The 23142-nt window shown below is 49.2% G+C and overlaps 1 protein-coding gene across 1 annotated transcript in view; it reads right to left on the bottom strand.

Annotated features, from left to right (window-relative positions):
- Positions 1-23142, bottom strand: part of LOC111141214 (serine/threonine kinase 10) — a 118712-nt gene that overhangs the window by 62297 nt on the left and 33273 nt on the right. Inside the window, exon 3 of the mRNA XM_022493625.1 lies at positions 3914-3962. Coding sequence (XP_022349333.1) covers positions 3914-3962 — 49 coding nt within the window. The remainder of the gene's footprint in view (positions 1-3913; positions 3963-23142) is intronic.

The raw sequence follows: 23142 nt of genomic DNA, 5'->3' as shown, positions 1-23142 counted from the left end.
AGAGACCCTTAGGGCCCTTCTCTGAGCAGGTAGGGGCCACAAAGTGTTTTCCACACAAGGGGCACTGCATGTGCAAAGGACCCTTTTTGACTGACGGGGAAGGTAAGGGGAAAGTGAACTGAGGTCAGAGGTCGGAAGGGCCTGATTGTGCGGAACCTCGAAGGCCCTCTCTGAAGGCTATGCTTTAATTGAAATGCAATGGGCAGTCCAGGGGAGGCTTTCTAAGCAGGCAGAGACAATCTGATTCTTGCATTTAAGAAATTCTCCTTAGTGGGGTTGAGGGAAGAGCTTGCAGGGGAGCAAGAGCAGGCAGGGAGCTCGGCTGGGGGCCGTCATGGTGGTCCAGCCAAGGCTTCGGAGAGGAAGCATTCCCCACCCAATGGCTGAGGGATGTGGGAATGACAGAAGGGGGACTGAATGCGTGGAGAGAGAGGGAGGGCATGAGAAGACTCGAGGTCCACACCCTGAGCTTACTGACCTACTGGTCATCGTGATTACTTAGTGCTTGTTTCCATCAAGCCACCTGTGCTGAAGTGAGCCTCCACTGCCCTGCCTACGGGGTCCTCGGGCCGCAGGCTCCAGGGCCAGCCAGCCAGCCAGGGCACTGCTGTCAGACCTCCCCCTGACTAAAAGAGCACTCCCCCTTCTGTCTCCTCCCACTACCACATCTGGCCAGAAATCCTCCGGGACGGATCCCGCAGGCTTGGGGAATATACCCCAGACAGGCTGGAGAAGCCAGCAGCATTGCCCTGGGAAGCCTGGCCCCAGACCCTACCACGGGTCCCTCTCTGGGGTCTCAATAACCCCTGTCCCTCCTTTTGGCGTCATCCTTAACTCCCATGTCCCCACAAACCATGGACAGACTCAGACCCATGGGGGGGCCGCATCAGGACCAGCCAGTCTGAGCTTGAACCGAGGCGCTGCCCCTTATTAGCTATATGGTTTCTCGAAAGTGCTCCACACATCTGGGCCTTCATCTAATCCGTAAAATGGGATGCTGACAAGTGAGGTAGGCAGGGCTCCAGCCATAAACCACGGTCACTCCTCAGCACAAAGGACAGTCTGTAAGAGGGAATTATTGTTACGCTGGTCCTGAGATTATGCTAGATTCTCTGCAATTTTTTTAGATGTCAAAATGTGACTTGCTCGTGGCTGATTTCTCTACATAAATGAAATCAGATAAGCACAGTGGTGGTGGGGGTGCTGATGATGGTGATGGCCCCAGGGTCACCATTTTCTGAGCCTTTACCAATGTACCAGGCATGGAGCTAGAGACTCAATGCATTCTTTGATTTAATCTTCAGTGACCCAATACGGTAGGGTAGATAGGCCTTTTTTAAGCCCAGTCTGCTGTGATATAATTCATCGACAGTAAAATTCATTTTTGTTTAGATGTACAATTCTACAAATTTAGACAAACATATCTAATCACATAACCACCACCAGGATTCAGATACAGAATGTTTCCATCACTCGCCCAAATCTGTGTGTGATCAACACTTCACCCCCAACCCCAGCCCCTGAGCTGTCATTACTTTGATTTCTGTCCCCATTGTCTTGCCTTCTCTAGAATGTCTTATAATTGGAATCATACAGATAAATTCTTCAGATTAATTTTTGATTACACAGCAATATATGAATATTTTCTTCCTATTAAAAAAAATCTGCAACACTGCAGATGAATCCTACGTCTGTTTGAAACCCCAGCCAGTCCCCCCCCACAAACCCCCCTCCTCTAGAGGAGGGCTGAGAGCCAAATGTTTAAGAGCTGGCAAAGTAAGGCCAAGCAGATCAGAGCAAACACTGGGTGTTAACTAACTACAGAGGCCATACAGTGACACACCATGCGTATTCCCCTCGTCTAGCAAAGGGGCCAGCCCAGAGCCCCACAGCTACCCCGCAGAGGAACCTAGAATGAACCCCAGATCTCTTGGACCCCAAGCCCAGGATCATCACTCTGTGTGACTCTGCAGGGTGACAGGGAGATACTAAGGGCAGAAAGTCCCTCTAAGCAGGGCAGGCATCTGTGGGAGAGTCCACTCCTCATCACGCAGCTGCAACCAGGGCCAGGTCTCATCTTGTCAGGTCTCCCCATCCCACCTTCTCTCCTTCTGCCTTGCCTTCTAGAATGCTGGTGGCGATGTTCCTTTAACCACTGCCACCAACAGGGAGAAAACCACCTGGGGCTGGAGCAGTCAGATCCACCAGGAGAACTGAAACAGGGAGCAAGAGAGTGAAAGCGCCTGCAGGCTGAGCCACAGCTCATTCATAATTAGTGGGTCCTGCCCCACTTATGAATGAGGTCAAGGACTTGGTATGTATAAACACCTCTTCCATCTCTGACATTCTCCTGCAGGCCTCACTGAGCTAAGCTATACACCTGGAGAGGCCGAAGCTGGTACATGGCTCCCACTCCGCCCTTCTTTTTTAGTATCTGAACACATGGCCACCCAGCAAGAAGACCACATTTCCCAGCCTCTCTTCCAGCTATGTGCTGTTATGATCTGGCCAATGAGATGTAAATGGAAGTGTCACGTGGGGCTTCTGTAACAGCTCCTGTAAAAAGTGGAAATGGGGTGTGTGTTTGTCAAGTTGGCCCACCCTCCCTTCTTCTATCCTGCTGTTTAGAATCTAGATAGGATTGCTGGAGCTCCTACAGCCACCTTGTCACCATGAACAGAAAGCCATCATGAGAATGGGACCAACACAGAGGAAAGTGGGGCCAAGAGTTGGAGAAAGAAACCAAGTTCTTCTGAGAACATTAACCACCCCCCCAACGAAAACAAAATAAACAACAACAACAACAAAAGAACTCCTAGATCGACCTATGCCTGAAGCCAGAAACCCTTGAACTTTTTAGTTATTTGTGCAAATAAATTTCCCCCTCCCACATCTCCCACCTTTTTCCCCCACTAAACCAATTTAAACATTCTTTGATCACCTTATAACGGAGGGTCTCAACTCATACAAGACCACCATTTATATTTTGTTAAATTCTACCTAGAACAATGAAAATCTTCAAAGGCAGTCTCTGCTGAGAGAAGGAACACCCAAAGGCCATATCATAAGTACTCACATCCAGTCACCCACGGTCACCACCTCCCCAAGACCCCTGGGAGTGGCAAGGGGCCCTGCAAGGAAGGCCAGCATTTCCATAGCTCTGGGAAGGGCTGCCACAGGAGATTCCTGAGATAACTCGGGGGAAATATAACAAAAGAGTGGCTGAACGGTTCTATGTTATACAGAAAACCTCCCCTCTCCAGAGCCGCCTCACAAGCCTGGGCCTGCCTCTCCATGTTCTGGGGCCCCAGAACCTCTGGCCTCTCCTCACTCACTGCCCATCAGGCCAGCAAGACCCAGGCTCCCATCTCAGTCCTGCTATGGGACTCTCAGCCAGCCCCTTAACCCCTCTAAAGTGTCAATCTGGTCAGGAATAAAATAGAAACACTTGGATCCTGTACACGAAAGGACCCACAGTATCTGTCAAATGGTGACTATTCACAACTGTTCAAGCTTGTATGGGATATCAAAACCCAGTAACATCCCCATTAAGCTCTTACAAAATGGGCGGGGAGCCCCATTTTTCAAAGAACCTCCCTCAGGTGTCTCATTTTCACCTCCTAAGGGTGCTGTGGAGTGGGGCACACCCATCTTATGGCCAACAAGGCTTGAGGGGGTGAGTGACCAGCTCAAGGACACAAGGCCTTCTTTTCGAACAGGAAGAGCTGGTTTTCTAATGAGCACTTGCATTCTCTCCAGGAACTGAGCCCCTGCTTCCAAAAGGGGACCGAGCATAAAGGTACTCAAACAGGCCATGTGACTTGCTGGGGAGAAGGGAATGAAAGACATCAGTCCCAGCCTAGGGCCCCAGAGCCCGCCCCAGCACCACTGCACTGGACCGAGGAAGACTCACCCAGCATGATGGCGTCCACAGCTCCCCCAGGACAGAACTCGATCATGATCTGCAGAAGACACAAGGCAAAGTAACAATGAGAAGGGCGCACAGCCCAGGACTCAACCCCAGTCCTGGCAAGATCAGGCAGCACCCAATGCCCTGGCTCGCCGGCCTCTCCTCCTCCTGCCCCAGAGCCTGTCCAGTCTACACTCCCCTAATCTGACCCCAACCCGCACAGGAGGCTCTATAATCCAGAGCTGTTGCTGGGCATTTTTCAGGGGGGGAAAAAGTTGCCGTGGAAACCCACAGCTACCACAAACAGCATTTGCCACCAGACGTGCCCCCTCACTGCTCCTCTGGCCTCCCCTCCTCCTGTGTTCCTACCTGCCAGCTCCCCACTTCCTAAGCTGCATAACCAGCAGACTCAGAGGATCCCTCTGCCCACATCCAAGCCGGCTGAGCCCTCGTGGAATCCGAGCACCCATCCCTTGCCTCTCCTCCATCTTCTAGAGGCCAGGGCCCTCGCTGGCTTGGAACACCAGAACACCAGCACCTTGAAGACCAGCTCAGGTGCAGAAATCCAGGCCCAGAAAGGGGATGGGACTGACCAAGGCCACAGATTATTTAGTGGCAAGTCCTGCACTAGAAAGGTGTCCTAACTCCCCCAGTCATTCATTTATACATGCATTCCTTCATTCATCACACATCCAGTAGGTAGCAGGCCCCAGAGAACAACCAGACCCAGGCCCTCAAGGGGCTCCCAGTCCAGCACAGGGACCAGAGAAGGACAAGAAGACTACAAAGTGCCATTGGTGCCAAGCCAGGCCCCCCTCTCTGGCTCTCTCCCATCCTCGCTCTTTCTCGCTTACCCTGGGCTCCTATCACACGTGCAAAGATGCTGTTTCTTCCTGAGATGATGGAAGCAAGTAGGCGGGGAAGGGCAAGAACCTCACCAAGTACAGCAGACATTCCTGAAATCTCCTCCCACTTCCAGGCCCTGGCCCTGCTTGCTCGCAAAGTCCCTCCAACTTCACTTGGCAGAGGCAGGCACCGTGCAGTGGGGCCCATCATTCTCGCAATGGGAAAGAAAACCGCAGCCCGCAGCCATACCCGCTGGGCCAGAGCTGCTCTCCAGCCAGAGGAGGAAGGAGTGGCCTCAGTGTTTCCATGAGTCTCCAGCTTGTGGCAGACCTTCCAGAGACTTCCCGGCAATGTAAAATATGGATGCAGTGATGCAGGGCTGGACCCAGGTCCCCGGGCCACTGTTCGCTAGCTAGGGCTTTGGTGGAGCACATTTTCTCAGCCGGAAGATGCGGCCGCTGATAACATGGCTCTTAACCAGGCCCCACTACTGGGCTATATTTGGGGAATGGGCCACATCTGGATGCAAGAAACCATAGCAGGTCAAGAAGGGGGCCATGGATAGGGACATCTGGGTGGCTTAGTCAGTTAGGCAGCTGCCTTCGGCTCAGGTCATAGTACAAGGGTCCTGGGAGCGGGTCCCACATCAGGCTCCTGGTCCAGCAGGGAGCCTGCTTCTCCCTGTGCCTGCCATTCCCCCCGCTTGTGCTCTCCCTCTCTCAAAAATAAAATCTTAAAAAAAAAAAAAAAAAAAAAAAAAAAAAGTGGGTCAGAGACTTTAGGGTACAAGATACTGGGGGTAGCAACATAGGGCTGGGCCTCCAGGAGACAGGCCTGCACTCTGCTGCGGGAGGCTCCACGCCAGGGGAGAGAGCCACATACGGGACACTGCCAGCTCTCACACCACCTCCTGCCAGGAAGGAAGGATGTGGCCTCTGAGGCGCCCAGGGTGACTCCAGTCATGCCTGGCCAGTACTCCCCAGGAACTTCTAACACTACAGTGACCCTGGAAAAAAGCCATCAGAGATGATTAATGTCCTACAACCCAGAACAGTGAGATGAGGTATTTCTTTCTCCCACTCACTCACTCAGTCATTCATTCATTCATTCATTCATTTACTGTTTCATTTAACCAAACACCAACCAACTAGACATGTTCCCAGCGGTCAGGGAACAGACGTGACCCAGACACAGGCACAGACCTCTTGCAAGACTGCCTCTTGTTCTGCCTTTCAATAATTCTCAGCTCCAGAGGCAAAAAAAAAAAAAAAAAAAAAAAAAAATCCTACTAACTACTAGAAAAGTCCAGCCCCAACCACGAAAGGCAATGTGGAAAAGAAGCAAAATGGTCATTAGGCAAAACCACTTACTATCGGAGCAGCCTGTATGATGGGGGGATACGCACCCAAACCCCGCCAGAATGACAGGTCATCCAAGCCTTGCTGGGCGATAGGGACCCAGACGGGGCTCAGTCAGTATGAACTGTTACTAAGACTCCTTCCTTCAGCTCAAATGTCTGGGATTTTTCTGTTCTTGTGTTGGTTTTTGAAACTCCATGAAAGGTATCCTCTCTCTTCTCACCCAGAAAAATGCAAACAGGAACATGTGTTTGCATGTAATTCTACTGAATTCTCGAACACTAAAGTTCTCCCGCGCCACCAACCCCGGCTACCACCAAACCCAGGTCAGGAGGCCCTGCTCTGCCTCTCCAGCCCTTACTATGTGTGCCCTTGGGTAATGACCCCCCTCTGTACAGAATGGGAGGATACTCAGGATCACCCAAGTGACAGCAAGGACTGGATGAGGTGGTGTTTAGGGACAGGCCCAACTCCGCCCACACAGTGAACACACCCACAGGCTCAGTCACTTCCCCCTTCTCCAAAAGCCTGCAGTTGAAAAGGACAAGATGGACTTGAATTCAAGTCCTGCCTCTTAATTGGCTCTGTGACCCTGATTAAGTGACTGAATCTCCCCGAGCCTCAATTTCATCTGCAAAATGGCACTAATCACTTCTACCTCCAAAGTCAAGGCTGTTAAATGATATTCTCGACACGAAAGCACAACAACCAAGCCACAGCAACCAATATGCTCTTTCCTGTTGAATCTCTTGCAAACGAAACTACCAGCCAGTGTCACACTCAGACCATGTTACTCAGGTTTCCCAAAAATCTATGCCTTCTTAGAACTAAAGCCCATCCGCACGCCTACTGCTATGATCAAGAGTCAGTGCAATCGGTGGCCAAACCCGGGCACTTCCTGCCTCTGTTAGTGAAACCTTCCCTTACACAACGCCCTTGCACAAGGTCCCTCTGACCAGCCTCTCCAGGGCTCAGCACTAGGAGAGCTTGAGCGTCCTCCCAATCCTTCCCTCTTCCGCAGTTCAAGAGCTCCATGACCCCATGCACTTCCCTTTTGTAATTTTTAAAAATTTACTGACTGATTAACGGTCTGATTGATTGACAGATGGCTTTGGCTGCTGAGAAGCTCTGAGCTTATCTTTGGTTTTATTCCCAAGAATAAAGGTATCAGCTTTTGGTTCCATGCCAGGATTAAACCCATGATATTTCACAACTTGCATATGGACCCCAATATAGTGTTTTGATGACCATCCTGCCGAAATCTGAAAGAACAGCATTCCTTGGTATTAATCACACATGTGTTAGAGTGATAGCCCATTAACCTTCGTGTAAATACTGCCTGACTATCCTCTCACACAGAGCAAAATATGGTCGGGGTTTTCTCCCACCCCCCCCTTTTTTTGTCCCATCCTTTTGGCTTGAAAAAATTTCACATCTTAGTGCCTTGATGTGATAACAAACAAACAAAAAAAAGGTCCCGTTCATAACATAGTTCTTACTAGGTTCCATTATATGGATATATTTTTTTAAAGATTTTATTTTTATTTATTTTACAGAGAGAGACACAGCGAGGGCGGGAATACAAGCTGGGAGAGTGGGAGAGGGAGAAGCAGGCTTCCCGCCAAGCAAGGAGCCCAATGCAGGTCTCAATCCCAGGACCCAGGTATCATGACCCGACCCGCAGGCAGACACACCTAACGAAGGAGCCACTCAGGAGCCCCCCCCCCATTGTATGGATCTTAATGCTCTAGCTTTCAGCTTGTCAGTGGCAAGGCTGCAGGGGACTTCTACAGAACTGCATGGGATTTGGAGCACCTGGGTGGCTCAGTCGGTTGGGTGTCTGTTTTTGGCTCAGGTCATGATCCTGGGGTCCTGGGATCGAGCCCCACGTCAGGATCCCTGCTCACCAGGGAATTTGCTTCTTCCTCCCCTTCTGCCTCTCCATCAGGCTCCCCATCCCCCCCACCCTCCCACCCCCACTCATGCGTACACACACTCTCTAATAAAATCTTTTTAAAAAAAGAAGAAAGGGGCGCCTGGGTGGCTCAGTGAGTTAAAGCCTCTGCCTTCGGCTCAGGTCATGATCCCAGGGTCCTGGGATTGAGCCCCACATCAGGCTCTCTGCTCTGCGGGGAGCCTGCTTCCCCCTCTATCTCTCTCTGCCTGCCTCTCTGCCTACTTGTGATCTCTGCCTGTCAAATAAACAAATAAATTTTTTAAAAATAAATAAATAAAAATAAATAAAAAGAAGAGGAAGAAGAAGGCGGCGGTGCCTGGGTGGCTCAGTCATTAAGCGTCTGCCTTCGGCTTAGGTCATGATCTGGGAGTCCTGGGATCAAGCCCCACATCAGTTTTCCTGCTCAGCAGGGAGCCTGCTTCTCTCTCTGCCCCTTACCCTGCTCATGTTCCCACTCTCTCTCTCTCAAATAAATACATAAAATCTTAATTAAAAAAAAAAAAAAAAGAAATGTTGGGATATCTGGGTGGCTCAGGCATTATGCGTCTACCTTCAGCTCTGGTCATGATCCCAGGGTCCTGGGATAGAGTCCCACATCGGGCTCCCTATTCAGAAGGAAGCCTGCTTCTCCCTCTCCCACTCTCCCTGCTTGTCTTCCCTCTCTCACTGTCTCTCTGTCAAATAAATAAATAAAAATCTTAAAAAAAAAAAAAAAGAAATGCATGGGATTTAGTTAACAAAATAATCCCAATTAATAAAATAATGACAAATAAAAATAAAATAGGCATCTCATGACCTTAGGAAGTCACTAAATATGCATGCCTAGAAAACAGAATGAAAGCACATATGTCAACACCCAGAGAAGGACTACAGGTAGTCTACACTTGTATATATGTTCCACATTTTAATCAGCAAATAGGAGTTATAAAAATATTAGAAAGAGGGCGCCTGGGTGGCTCAGTGGGTTAAGCCGCTGCCTTCAGCTCAGGTCATGATCTCAGGGTCCTGGGATCGAGTCCCGCATCGGGCTCTCTGCTCAGCAGGGAACCTGCTTCCCTCGCGCTCTCTCTCTCTCTCTGCCTGCCTCTCCGTCTACTTGTGATCTCTGTCAAATAAATAAATAAAAATCTTAAAAAATATATATATATTAGAAAGATATTTGTAAATGACATACCAGATAAGGGGCTAGTATCCAAAATCTATAAAGAACTTATCAAACTCAACACCCAAAGAACAAATAATCCAATCAAGAAATGGGCAGAAGACATGAATAGACACTTCTGCAAAGAAGACATCCAGATGGCCAACAGACACATGAAAAAGTGCTCCACATCACTCGGCATCAGGGAAATACAAATCAAAACCACAATGAGATACCACCTCATACCAGTCAGAACAGCTAAAATTAATGAGTCAGGAAATGACAGATGTTGGCGAGGATGTGGAGAAAGGGGAACCCTCCTACACTGTTGGTGGGAATGCAAGCTGGTGCAGACACTCTGGAAAACAGCATGGAGGTTCCTCAGAAAGTTGAAAATAGAACTACCCTATGACCCGGTAATTGCACTACTGGGTATTTACCCTAAAGATACAAATGTAGTGATCCAAAGGGACACGTGCACCCGAATGTTTATAGCGGCAATGTCCACAATAGCCAAACTATGGAAAGAACCTAGATGTCCATGAAGAGATGAATGGATAGAGAAGATGTGGTTCATATATACGATAGAATACAATGCAGCCATCAAAAGAAATGAAATCTTACCATTTGCAATGACGTGGATGGAACTAGAGGGTATTATGTTGAGTGAAATAAGTCAATCAGAGAAAGACAATTATCATATGATCTCCCTGATACCAGGAATTTGAGAGGCAGAGTGGGGGATTTGGGGGGTAGGAAAGGAAAAAATGAAATAAGATGGGATCAGGAGGGAGACAAACCATAAGAGATTCTTAATCTCAGGAAACAAACTGAGGGTTGCTGGGAGGAGGGGGGTGTGGAGAGGGTGGTTGGGTTATGGACATTGGGGAGGGTATGTGCTATGGTGAGTGCTGTGAAGTGTATAAGCCTGATGATTCACAGACCTGTATACCTGGGGCAAATAATACATTATATGTTAATAAAAATAATTAATAAAAATATTAGAAATAAACTTTTTTTTAAATGGTAAGAACTGGCCTAAAATACCCCTGGCTACAGATGCATCTATTCCACTGCAGGGGGTGGGGGGATCTATGCCTGTCCACAATGAAAGCTCCAGCAGGCCTGTGCTCACTGTGTCCGAGGATGAAAAGAGGCTTCTCAGGATCAAGGATTCCTGGGTGCAGAGCTGAAGGCCTCTAAGCCTTCACCAAGCCCCAATTCCAACAGCTGCAAGTACCAAGGACCAACTCCTTGAAACCATCAGAAACTCATCCTTCACACTCCCTTGAGAGCAGCAAGCCACTTGGGCTCAGGGTTTTCTCAGGACCAGGAGAAGTGAGGTTTGTGATCAGTTTAATCCATCAATAAGCACCAACCAAGGGTCTTCCAGGGGCTCCACAGTGCTAGGTACAGCAGGGCCATAAAAGTCGTATTCAATCAACAAACATTATCTGAGCTCTGTGTATAACAAGCCTAAGGACAGGGGACCCAGGATGAACCAGACAGATCCCTACCCTAAGACCACAGGCAGAGACCAATACAGGCACATCGTGACTATGTCACCTAAAAATCCTGTGGCCATCCTGGAGGGCCTCCCAGAGAAGAGCTGGTTTTGAAGGGCAAATCTGCCAAATGAAGAAGGACAAAGACATTGCAGGAAGCATACAGCAAATGCAGAGGCAAAGCAGAGTGGAAGAGTATGAAGGGGGAATCGTACAATGTTCCAAGGAGTTCAAATGGATGGGAAGAGAGTGGGTCACAAATGTTACCTGGAACTAGAATTCGAACATCTCTGAAAGCTCTGTGTGTGTGTCTGGAGAAAGGTACCAGAGGGTTTTTTAAAAAGCGGTGTTATAGATAGGTTTCTGCTTTAGAGGATCCCCCTGGATTCTGTATCTCTAAGGGCTGGAAAAGCAGAGGAACAGTGGATTTGGTGCAAATAGCCAAAAGGGCAAGGTATCATGACTTCCCTCCCCCTGCATACGCAGCATTGGTTCCTTCTCTTTTGTGAAACAGTCGGGATAGCTGAGTGGGACTCACCCATCCTCAGTGGGGAGAGGAGGCCTAACTCATTCAAGGGAAATTCTTTGCCTCTTGCCCTAAGGGCTGGCTCAGGGCTGGTCTAAGCACAGCCAAGCTAATTAAATAATTAAAAGCATATGTCCATTTGCCAGACTGACTAAGAAAAAAAAGAGAGGACTCATATTACTAATATCAGAAATGAGCAGGGACATTACTACTGATTTTATAGAAATAAAAAGAAGATTATAAGAGAGTAACTAAGAACAACTGTAGACCCAAGAAACTAGATAACCTAGACAAATTCCTAGAAACACACAACCTACCAACACTGAATCACACAAAAAATAGAAAATTTTTTTTTCAAGATTTTTTTTTTTAAAGATTCTATTTACTTGACAGAGACCACAGGTAGGGAGAGAGGCAGCCAGAGAGAGAGGAAGGGAAGCAGGCTCCCCGCTGAGCAGAGAGCCCAATGGGCTTAACCCACTGAGCCACCTAGGCGCCCCTAAGATTTTATTTATTTATTTATTTGACAGAGAGGGATACAGAGAGAGAAGGAACACAAGCGGGGGAGTGGCAGGCAAAGGGAGAAGCAGGCTTCCCACTTGAACAGGGAGCCCGACGCGGGGCTCAATCCCAGCACCCTGGGATCATGACCTGAGCCGAAGGCAAACGCCTAATGGCCAAGCCACCCAGGTGCCCCCAAAATAGAAAATCTTAATGGGTACTACCTAACTCATTCCAGGAGGCCAGTATGACCCTCTCAAATATCAAAGCCAGACAAACACCTGCGAGAAAATAAAACTACAGATCAATATCCCTGATGAATACTGATGTAAAATCCTTAACAAAGTACTAGCAAATCAAATTCAGCAGCATATTAAAGAGATTATACACCATGACACAGTGGGATTTATTCCTGAAAGGACAGTTTAACATACAAAGATCAGTCAATGTAATACACATTAATGGAATGAAAGAGGAAAAAAACATGATCATTTTAATTGACTCTGAAAAAGCATTTGGCAGGGTGCCTGGGTGGCTCAGTGGGTTAAGCATCCCGTGCTTGATCTCAGCTCAGGCCTTGATCCCAAGCCCCACATTGGGTTCCATACTGCACATGGAGCCTACTTTAAAAATAAAAATAATAATAATAATAATAATAATAATAATACAACAATTAAAATTAAAGAAAAGAAAAAAACATTTGGCAAAATTCAACATTCCTTCATAAGAAAACCATTCAACACATTTGGAATAGAATAAAACCACCTCGGCACACCTGGGTGGCTCAGTGGGTTAAGCATCTGCTTTAGGCTGGGGTCATGATCTCAGGGTCCTGGGGTGGAGCCCCATGTCAGGCTCCCTGCTCAGCCAGGTGTCTGCTTCTCCCTCTTCCTCTCTCCCAGCTTGTGCTCTTCTTCTCTCAAATAAATAAAATTTTAAAAATGAAGAAAACCACCTCAATGTACCAAAGACCATATATGACAGTGAACATAGTGAACATCACACTCAGTGGTGAAATACTGAAAGCTTCTCCTTTAAGATTAGGAACAACACAAGGATGCCCACTTTCTTCACTTCTAGTCAACACAATACCGGAAGTGCTAGCCAGTGCAATTAGGCAAGAAAAAGAAGTCCAAACAAGCAAATTGCAAAGGAGGAGTAAAATGATCTCTGTTTACAGATGACATGACCTTGTATGTAGAAAACCCTAAAGATTATGAACACACAAAAAATTGTTATAACCAGTAAAAACAAATTCAGCAAAGTTGCAGGATATAAAACAATACACAAAATTCAGTTGAGTTCCCATATGCAGACAATAAATAATCCAAAATGGGAATTAAGGAAACAATTCCATTTACAATAGCATCAAAGAGAAGAAAATAACTCAGGAATACTTAGGGGGAAAAAAAAAGAGGGGCGCTTGCATGGCACGGGCGGTTGAGCATCTGACTCTTGGTTTTGGCCCAGGTAGGGATCTTGGGATTGTGAGACTGAGCCCTCCATCGGGCTCCACCCTCAGTGGGAAGTCTGCTTATTTACCCTCTGACCCTCCTGCTTATGCTTTCTCTCTCTCACTCTCAAATAAATAAATCCTAAAAAAAAAAAAAAAAAAAAAAAGTGTTGGCACAGATGTATAGAAATGGGAACCCTTGTGCATTTCTAGTGGGAATGTGAAATGGTATAGCCATTGTGGAAGACAGTACAGAGGTTCCTCTAAAAATTAAAAATAGAGGGCGCCTGGGTGGCTCAGTGGGTTAAAGCCTCTGCCTTCAACTCAGGTCATGATCTCAGGGGCCTGGGATCGAGCCCCACATTGGGCTCTCTGCTCCGCGGGGAGCCTGCCTCCTCCTCTCTCTCTGCCTGCCTCTCTGCCTACTTGTGATCTCCATCTGTCAAATAAATAAATAAAATCTTTAAAAAAAAAGAATTTAAAAATTAAAAATAGAATTTAAAATATTAAAAATAGAAATCCTTTATGATCTGGCACTTCCACTTCTAGATATATACCCAAAAGTGAAAGGAGGATAGTCAACAGATATCTGTCTACCAGTGTTCACAGCAGCACTATGCACAATAGCTAAAAGGTGGAAACAGCCCAAACGTCCATCAACAGATGAATGGAAAACAAAATATGGTATATACATATCATACACACACACACACACATAATGGAATGTCATTCAGCCTTAAAAAAGGGAAATTCTAATACATGGGTGTACATCAAAGACAACATGCTAAGTGAAATAAGCCAGCCACAAAAGCACACGCATGATCCCTCTTATGTGAGTTTCCCTGAGCTGTCAAATTCACAGAAACAGAGAGCAGAAAGGTGAGTGCCAGGGAATGGGGAGGCAAATGGGAAGTTGGTGTTAATGGTACATAGTTTTGGGGCAGGTGAGTGGCTCAGTTGGCTAAGCATCTGACTCAGCTCAGCTCAGCTCAGGTCGTGAGTTCAAGGCCCGCACTGGGGTCCACGCTGGGCGTGGAGCCTACAAAATAATTAATTAATTAATTAATTAATTAAAAATGCCAGTATGAAGACTGTACTTTCAGGGATCATTTCAATAGTTTGTTACTAGAGAAGTTTCTCTGAATGTGTACAGCACCCAAAAATACCTGTATGCCGTTTCAGTTCAGGAAGATGAAAAAGTTCCGGAGATGGATGGTGGGAACGATTGCCCAACTTTGTGACCATACTAATGCCACTGACCTGTACTCTTAAAAAAAAAAAAAAAACAAAAAACCTGTACTCTTAAAAAAAAAAACTCTTACAATGGCAAATGTTTTCATTTTTTTTTTTAAAGATTTTATTTATTTATTTGTCAGAGAGACAGAGAGAGTGAGAGAGAGAGAGTAGATGTTTTCGGGTCTGCAGCCAGACGGTGTCTATCACAAGCAGACTGCTTTTGTAGCCGGAAAGCAGCCAGAGGCTCCTGAACAAACGGGCACAGCTGTGTGCCCACAAACCTCCATCTACAAACACAAGAGGCGGCCAGACTTGGTGCACAGGCTGTTGTTCATCAGCCTCCTATTCCAGATAAAGAAAACTGAGGCACAGAGAGAGTCAGTAACTTGTCCCCAACTACCAAGAGACGAGGCCAGGATTTGAACCAAGTGCTTTGACTAAAGACCTCATAACCTATTCCCTGGGCCCAACTTCCTCCCCAAACAGCTGGGAAGATCTACGATACATCAGACATTTTCCCTGCTGACATCTGAATATCTTTATTATAAGGTTTCGACTCGACCTGTAAGATAGGAAGTCCCCTCCCGCCCTACCCTGGAACCCACAGCAGGTGCAGGGAGAGCAGGGATTTGAACCTGGCCCACATGCACCAGGCTGCTCTCACAGTTGTCTTCCCTTAGGAAGGCGGCTCTGCCTGAGCTTGGATACAAACAGCACATTCTCGTAAGAGACGCACTTGCTCTTTCCGGGCCCTCTTCTCAAGAGGAGTTCCCTCGGGGCATCTGGGTGGCTCAGTGGGTTAAAGTCTCTGCCTTTGGCTCAGGTCATGATCCCAGGGTCCTGAAATTGAGCCCTGCATGGGGCTTTCTGCTCAGCAGGGAGCCTGCTTCCTCCTCTCTCTCTCTCTATCTCTGCCTGTCTCTCTGCCTACTTGTGATCTCTCTCTGTTAAATAAATAAATTTAAAAAAAAAATCTTAAAAAAAAAAAAAAAAAGGAGTTCCCTCACCGTCACCAGTCTCCCTCCTCCCCACCCATGAGCTTTGTTTCCCTGGAGACACGAGCCCATACCCGCGCTCAGAGGGTGCCCGATGGTGGACAGCCAGCAGCTGCTGGCTTCTTCTCTGGCTGAAGGCCAAAGGAAACTGGAAACCTGTGTTTGCTCCCCATTGGTTTAGATTAAGCAGCTGTCATGGAACAGCGTAAGGGTCACGGCCTCGTTACATGATCTTGGCGGGTCACATCACCTCTCCCGTCACTCACGCCTTCATTGATTCACTCACCCATGGATTCATCAGGCACCCACCTACCCTGTCCCTATACTATGTTAGCTCCTGGGGCTATGGCAGTGAAAAACAGCCCCTGTGCTCCCGGAGTTCTCATTCAGAAAACCAAACCTCCGCATCTCGGAGATGAGTCCACTTGGCAGGGGGTCTCGGGGAAGGGAGCACCAAGCACCTCTCAGCTGCACAGCTCAGTTCAGCATCGCCTCCTTTTCCAGCCTGGGGATGCTCACGGCACCAGCTTCTTCAGAGCTGTGCAAATCAATCAACTCACGACTCCTTAAGACCAATGAAGCCAGAATCAAAAATCTCACCTCTCTACCAGATCTGCCTTTCGGGGCTGAACATCAACAACAAGGTGATTTCTGCCCGGAAGTAACACACCAAGAAAACGCCGGGTATGCAGCCGTTTGACCTACACAGGCTCACTCAGTCCCCTCAACCTCAACAGGTTGAGTGCCTGCAGGTCAGGGACCTGGGGTCAGCCTCAGTTTCCCCAGCCATGACATTTCACTGGAATCAAGATCTTATTCCGTGCCAGGCCCTGTGCCACATGCTTTGCGTGGATTATCTGAAAACATGACCCAGCACATAGTAAGTCTATGCTCAGTGTTACCAACTGTTATTAGCAGTTAGTGATATTTTATTCCCAATTTTACATATGGGGAAACTGAGGCTCAGAGAGATTAAGGTCTCTCTGATTAAGGGGTTTTTTGTTTTCTTTTTTTAATAAAAGCAAACAAACTAAAACCAGAATAAGAAAAAAAAAACCATTAGATTTTTTTATTGTGTCAACACTGAATGGAATTAAACCCAGTTCTGAGTAAAGAGAAGACAGGGAGGCTGCAGGAGAGGCCCCAACAATCCATACCGGAAAGGGACTGCTAAGTCCACAGAAGCTTTTGTGATGGCACAGCGGGTCCCTTCCCAGCCAGGGAGAACCCGCCATACCTCTCAAGGCTGTGAATGGACAAAATGAGTAGTGGTAGAGCCAGGACCTGAACTGGGACCATCTGGGTGCCAAGTCTGGGCTCTGTTCATCTCCCCAGCTCATCTGCTAGACCTAGTGACCCCATCCCCCTTCTCATGCCTCAAGGAAGAAGCCACAGAAAGCTTGAGTCCCAGCCCCTGGGTGGGTAGGGGAAGGGCCCCCTCTTTCCCCGCCCCCCACTGGGCCCCATCGGTCAGTTCACACATACCAAGGGAGCTTGCTTACTGGGAGATAAGGGAGCTGGGATGTCCCAGCCCAGATAAGAGAAAGCTTGGACCACCCACAGAGTTTAGACATTAACTTTTACAGCCAAGGCCATAGGGCCGAGCAGCAGGATTGGGGGGCACCACCATAGCCCAGTGGTCCCTGCAGGGCAACTGAGGCACGCACAAGCCAGAGACGAGGCATCAGTACTCTGCTCTGTGCCGGGGTGCCCTTACCTCCCCAGCCTTCCCTGAAGCCAATAAAGAGCACTGAGTACACCCAAGGCACTCAATAAATAAATGCTGGCAACATTCCTGGAACTAAAGTTAAATAAGCCAGAGCCGGGAGGTCTGGACACAGTCCCAGTTCTGCCACTGTCCTTCGGTGGGGCTGGCAGAACCCCTTTCCTGCTCTAGTCCTCAGTTTCCACACCTGGAAAATGAAGCTTTGAACAGCTGTAAGTCATTTGCAACATGGGCATTGTAGAACTCAAAGGGAGGAACTAAAGTCCCTTTACCACGGAATAAGTAGTTTGTACCTATAAAAGTCCGTCCATATTAGCAAAGCCTCAAACTCACATATGGTCAGAAAGTGTTCACTGGGTACATGAATGAATGATTATAAGTGAAACATTTCAGCGGCCTTAAGATGCCCAGAAATCAGGGCAGAACAGCCAAAGGCTGACAAACACAGCAAACCAGCATTCGGCAAAGCAAGCCGATGGAAGCTCCCATTTTGCCCCCTCCCCCACCCTCCCACCCCCGAGCCGAAATCAGAGAGCTGATGGCTGCCATAAGTGAGCACCTAATGCATACTGGACCGTGCTAAGCATTCCTTTACTGGGAGCAGTTTTACTCATCCTTCTGCAGTTTGGGAAGCTGAGGTTTGGTGAGGAAAGGGCTTCCCCAAAGCCGCTCAGCACAGAAGGGACAGAATCAGGACATAAAGCCAGTCTGTCTGACTCCAAGACACAAAGGCGGCTGAAGCGTGGAGCCTAGAGCAAGCCCTTTGCCTCTCTGGGCTTCTTTCTTTCTGGGGAAACAGGTAGCACAATCATCCAGGCCTCCCAGCCCCTGGGCAGGGGGACACCCCATCAGCGCACAAGGCAAAAGGCTTCTGGTTCCTCAACAGAGGTCTATGGAAAGAAGGCCACGGAACAGCCACCAAACACTAAACAGTCAACACAAAGATGTCTCTAGCTTCTCAGCAGCCTTGTCCCTGTAGGTGGAGTCCCAAAACCTCCGCACCTCTGAGCTCCAAGCCAAACAATGTGGCCATTGAGTGGGGCAGCCCACGCCCACAAGGCCTCCCTGGAACGCGGGGCCTCCTTCCTCCACCCCCAGCTGCGCCTGCCACGTCCACAGAAAGCCCGCGGAAGGAACCATGTGAACCGAGTGACCTCAATGGGCAGGAAGGGCACTCGGAGCACAGGGGGAGACCTTGGGGCCTGGGGGGGGGGGGGGGGCGGGTAGAGGGGCAGTTCTGCCAAGGCAGAGGGGAGAAGCGATGATCTGACAAGCTTCTGAGCCTGTCTAGTACATTCTAGGGCCCCTTTGCCACAATCCCAGAGGTGGGGCCGTGTCCTAATATGCTGGCCCAAGTCCCTGGGCAGCTCTGGGGTGCTACCGAGGTGACTGGAATCCGGGAGTGCCTCACCCCTTCTGGTGCTGTCCAGCCCAGAGATCAGGAGCATTGGCTTCAGGACCAAAGTCCCCTGAGCCCAAATCCAAAGACTGCTACCGGGTGATGACAAGCCTCCATTTCCTTATCTAAAAAATGGGGCAGGGACGCCTGGGTGGCTCAGTTGGTTAAGCGGCTGCCTTCGGCTCAGGTCATGATCCCAGCATCCTGGGATCGAGTCCCGCATTGGGCTCCTTGCTCAGCGGGGAGCCCGCTTCTCCCTCTACCTCTGCCTGACACTCTGTCTGCCTGTGCTCACTCTCTCTGACAAATAAATAAATAAAACTAAAAAAAAAAAAAAAAAAAAATGGGGCAACTCATTCCTACCCTGACACGGACTGGGGAGATTAAATGAGATCGCACGTGTAAGAATAACAAACATAGGCCCGGCACCTAGCCAAAACGTGACAAACAACAGTCATGGTCATCATTTGGATAGTCACTGCCATCCCACTATCTTCACCACCCCACCTTTCAGCAAAGGCCAAGTTCAGGCTTAGAACCAGACTCTGGGGCAGATGCAAACTGAACTTGCAGTCCCTGGGGAGAGAGACACGGGAAGGTGTGTGTCTGCAAACACATAATTGATCCATCTCACCATCTGTCTGCCCAGCTCTCATTCCCAGCTGTGCCAGAACCCTTGCAGAGACAGAGAGGAAGGAGCCAGGGCCATGAACCTGCCCTCTGGGAAGGTAAAGTCATGGAGTAAACAGGGTCACAGGCAATGCCTGCCGGGTAGGTGACACCATTTTCAACTAAATTCGTTAAACATCTGTGGCATTTGAGATGGTCCATAGACATGTGCTGGGGGGGTGGGGGGAAGGCACGGGAAGGAGGCAGGCAGGGATCCACAAGCCAGGGCATGAATGTGTGAAGGAATGTCGGCCGCCCCACTGACTCGGCGAGGTCTCATACCGTCACAGGAGGTTGTGGTTGTGGGAACAGCAGACACAGGAGTGACCATGATGGAGTCTCCCAGACTCTGCAGCAACTAGAAATGTTCGAGTTCCCCTCAGTGACAACATGAGCCCGAAGTCTCCCGACAGAGATGGAATGGGAGGGGCCCCACTAGGAAGACAGGAGAGAGCCCCACGACCCCCCACACACCCAGGACTGGAATGATCTGTTCCCTTCGGGGCCCAGCAGGGCACAAATGCTACCCAGGACTGCGGAGCGGGGTCACAGAGGCAGACAGGGGGGCAGGTGCCCATCTCCGGGGGGCTACACTCAGCCAGCTCCCAGATGCCGCGCAGACATACAGCCCCATGGAGCCAGAGCTGCCGACCCTTCCAGCCAAGACAGGTGCCTGAATTTTTAAGTGAAAGATGTCAATTTATAAAGGCTCATGCTATTTCAAAAAATTGGAAAAGCCTCCTCAAAACAGTCTGCGGGCCTGGTTTACGCACTTATCTGCCCATCCAGACCTTAAACGACACCTCTGACCTGTTAGCTAAGTGCCTAGCACGGGGCTTCTACTCTCCGCCAGCTGGGACACGCTGGGTTTCTAACTCTGAACAAAGCACTGTGAGGTCAGTGCCATCACCCTGTGTCCAAATGAGGAAACTGAGGCTCTGAAGCATGAGAAAACCTGTCTTGGGTCACAAAGCAGGACAGGGGGCTGTCAGATTCCAACCCAGGACTGGGTGACCCCAAAACCCATGCCTGATGGACTGAAGGGATGTGACGGGTACAGGAGGGCTGAGGAAAGGATGACAGCCAGCTGACAGGGTCAGATAGTCAACAAAACCCATGGTGACATGCTTGGGGAACGTGATGGGCAAATCCCTAGACCAGAGTCACCCTGGCTCCTCTGAATGTCACACACACCCACGCAGGCCATGCCACCAGCAGGATTCCAGGCAGCCCCAGGTCACTGCTGCCTGTCCACCCACATGCCCAACTATAGGACTGCACCTGTGCCCAGCCAGGGGATGCCAGCAGTGCCAGGAGGACCAGCGAGGCCTGAGGTAGAAGATGGGTGGACCCCGTGGCCACAGGACCCTTCTCCGCCATGCACTGACAAGCAATGTTCTGCCAGACAGTGGGCTCCCCAGGTGGATGGCAGGAGGTCACACACAGCATTATTTGGACTGTTCCTAGGGGTGCCCAGGGCTGGCAACCAGGGAGGAAACAAGGTTTTAGGGCCCGGAGGATCTGGTTTGGAACCTGGCTGTGAATCAAGAAAAGTCACTCTCTCTCTCTGACCCTCGGTCTTCACTTCTGTAAAATGGAGGGGACCCCGTCTCTAAACCATAGATTTGTAACAATTCAGCTGAGAGCATCATGAAAGAGCCCAGCTTTTGTGGACTTGTCCTTCTCACCCCCCCCCCCACTTCTTGATTCCCACTCTTGCCCAAGAAGCTGCAGTCCTCCTGAAATGAGCCAACTTTGGTGGAAATATCTCGAGATCAACCCTTCCAAGTCCCTCGAGTTGTGGATCAGGAAGCAGGGGAACAGACAGGGGATGGTGCTTGGTTACAGTCACACAGCGACTGGGTCTCAGATCCAGGAAGATCTCAGTATCCTGACATCAGCTCCGCGCTCCTGCCACACTTTCTAGATGTACACAGAGCTGCTAGCCACTTTCTACCATCACCTTCTCTTCATAGCTCTGGCTTCTTTAAGGCCAGATATGCAATCTCTGTAAGTGACCAACAGTTGCCCTCCTAGCCCAAGGCGACAAGCCACAGAAACCCTGGCCAGTGAAATGTGGTCATAGGGTCATGTGGACAAGTGCGGACAGGGGGCCCCTCCCATCCACACCCTGCTCTGTGATCCTGGGACCTGCACTTCCTCTTTGCAGAATGTTTACTTTCAGACAAAAAGCCACACTCTGAAAAGCCCCCAGTCACTCTTGTGGGGTCACACACACACACGTCGGTACACACGTTCAGGAAGTTCACAGAGCCCTTGCAAGCCTATTTTTGACTCCCCAGGCCAGGAGTCCTGGCTTCAGAGCCCACCAGGCCTGAGTAGCTAACTTGTAGGGCAAAGGAAGCTGTATATATGAAAAAAACGTGCTCTCACACACTTTTCTACAAACACGATCCTCTTGGTTATCCTTACTTTCCTCGGTTTTGATAGAGATGTGAGAGAAGAAATGTTTCCTCTCAGTTCTACTTGAAGTTAAACACTGGCACACCGCAATGACAAACAGGCCTCAGCATCGGGAATGCATCAGGGAGCGGTGAGGTCTGAGGCTCATGGGAGATCACATCCCTATCTGTGGGGCCCCTGACACTTGCTGCCGTGCAGCCTAGACAGCCACAGCTGTAAAACGTTCAAGGCCAGAATCTGACAAAATGCAAGCAACAAATTTCTAAAAACGTCTCACATGCCAAACAGAAAGCGTCTGGAGGTCCAGTCTGGTCTGAGGTCATCCGTCTGCAACTTACTCCGAGGGCTGACACGCAGGTGAGGGGCCGTGGCTCCCAGCCTATCTGGCACAGTCGATACCGTCCCACCCGCCAAGAGCAAAAGACTGAATGGTAAAGACCTATAGTTTTCAATAGGGGTAAGTCTGCAACCCCCCCGCCCAACCCTGGGGATATGTGGCAACATCTGGAGATGGTTTTGGTTGTCAGACTAAGCAGGGAGGTGGGAGGTTCTATTGGCATCTAGTTGGGTAGAGACAGGGATGTTGCTAAACATTCTAATGTCCAGGGCAGCGCCCCCCCACCACACACAGAGAATGATCCAAACCCTGCTACAGACTAGAGTCCAGGGAGCTACTCTGGGGGCCACCTTGGGAGTGGGGAAGTCTGTACTAACGTGAATAGGTCCACTTGACAAGTTCCTCTTAGCAAGGCTGAAGCCTGGCAGTGCCCAGGCTGAAGGCTTTGGCAGGCAAAGGGATCGCGTTAGAATTTAACGAATTGGTTTATTTCTGCTTATGGCAAGTGGGTCCTAGTTTTCCATTTAGGGCAGGGAGATGACAGTTTCTTTTTAAATAAGTGTATTTAATTTCTAGAAAATGAGTCACTTGAAGAAAAGAAAAGGTTAACTATTGCAGAGCAAGTGGAATGAATGAGGGGTGGAAAAGGCGACCCAGCAAGGCTATCATATAAATACTGTAGAGATTCAGCACTGAGCACAGTTAGCTCAGACCCAGGGAAAACCCAGGGAGACTCCTTGATGGTGCAGACCTTCCACACCAGGAGTCACTGCTCTGATCGGTACTCAGCAAGGGGACTGCTGGGCGAATTAAGTTACTGCAAAACTTTCTGGGGGCACAGGGACTTCTGAACATGACCTGTGCCAGGTCTCCAGGATGGCCAGCCCTGCTGTGTGCACAGGAAGGCCTTTCCTCGCTCTGCTGGTGTTGTCACCCACCCTCTTGTTACCCTTCTTACTGGGGGGACATGATCACAGCGAAGCCTCAGGAAGGTTCGCCACATAAAAGGCAGAGAAGCCAGAAGGAGATGTAGGAAACTGATGGTAGAAGGAGCTGGAAGGCATTGAGGGAATGGGAATAAAGGGCTGGGAGTGGAGGGGAGAGAGGGACAATGGCATTAACTAAGCACCCACTTTGTGCCACACCTGTGCTGCTGCCC

Source organism: Enhydra lutris, unplaced genomic scaffold (genome assembly GCF_002288905.1).
Source record: "Enhydra lutris kenyoni isolate GAN:26980312 unplaced genomic scaffold, ASM228890v2 scaffoldscaffold5, whole genome shotgun sequence".
In the NCBI taxonomy this organism is placed as follows: Eukaryota; Metazoa; Chordata; class Mammalia; order Carnivora; family Mustelidae; genus Enhydra; species Enhydra lutris.
The sequence above is the reverse complement of the archived record's forward strand: the minus strand, read 5'-3'. Positions and strand labels throughout refer to the sequence as shown.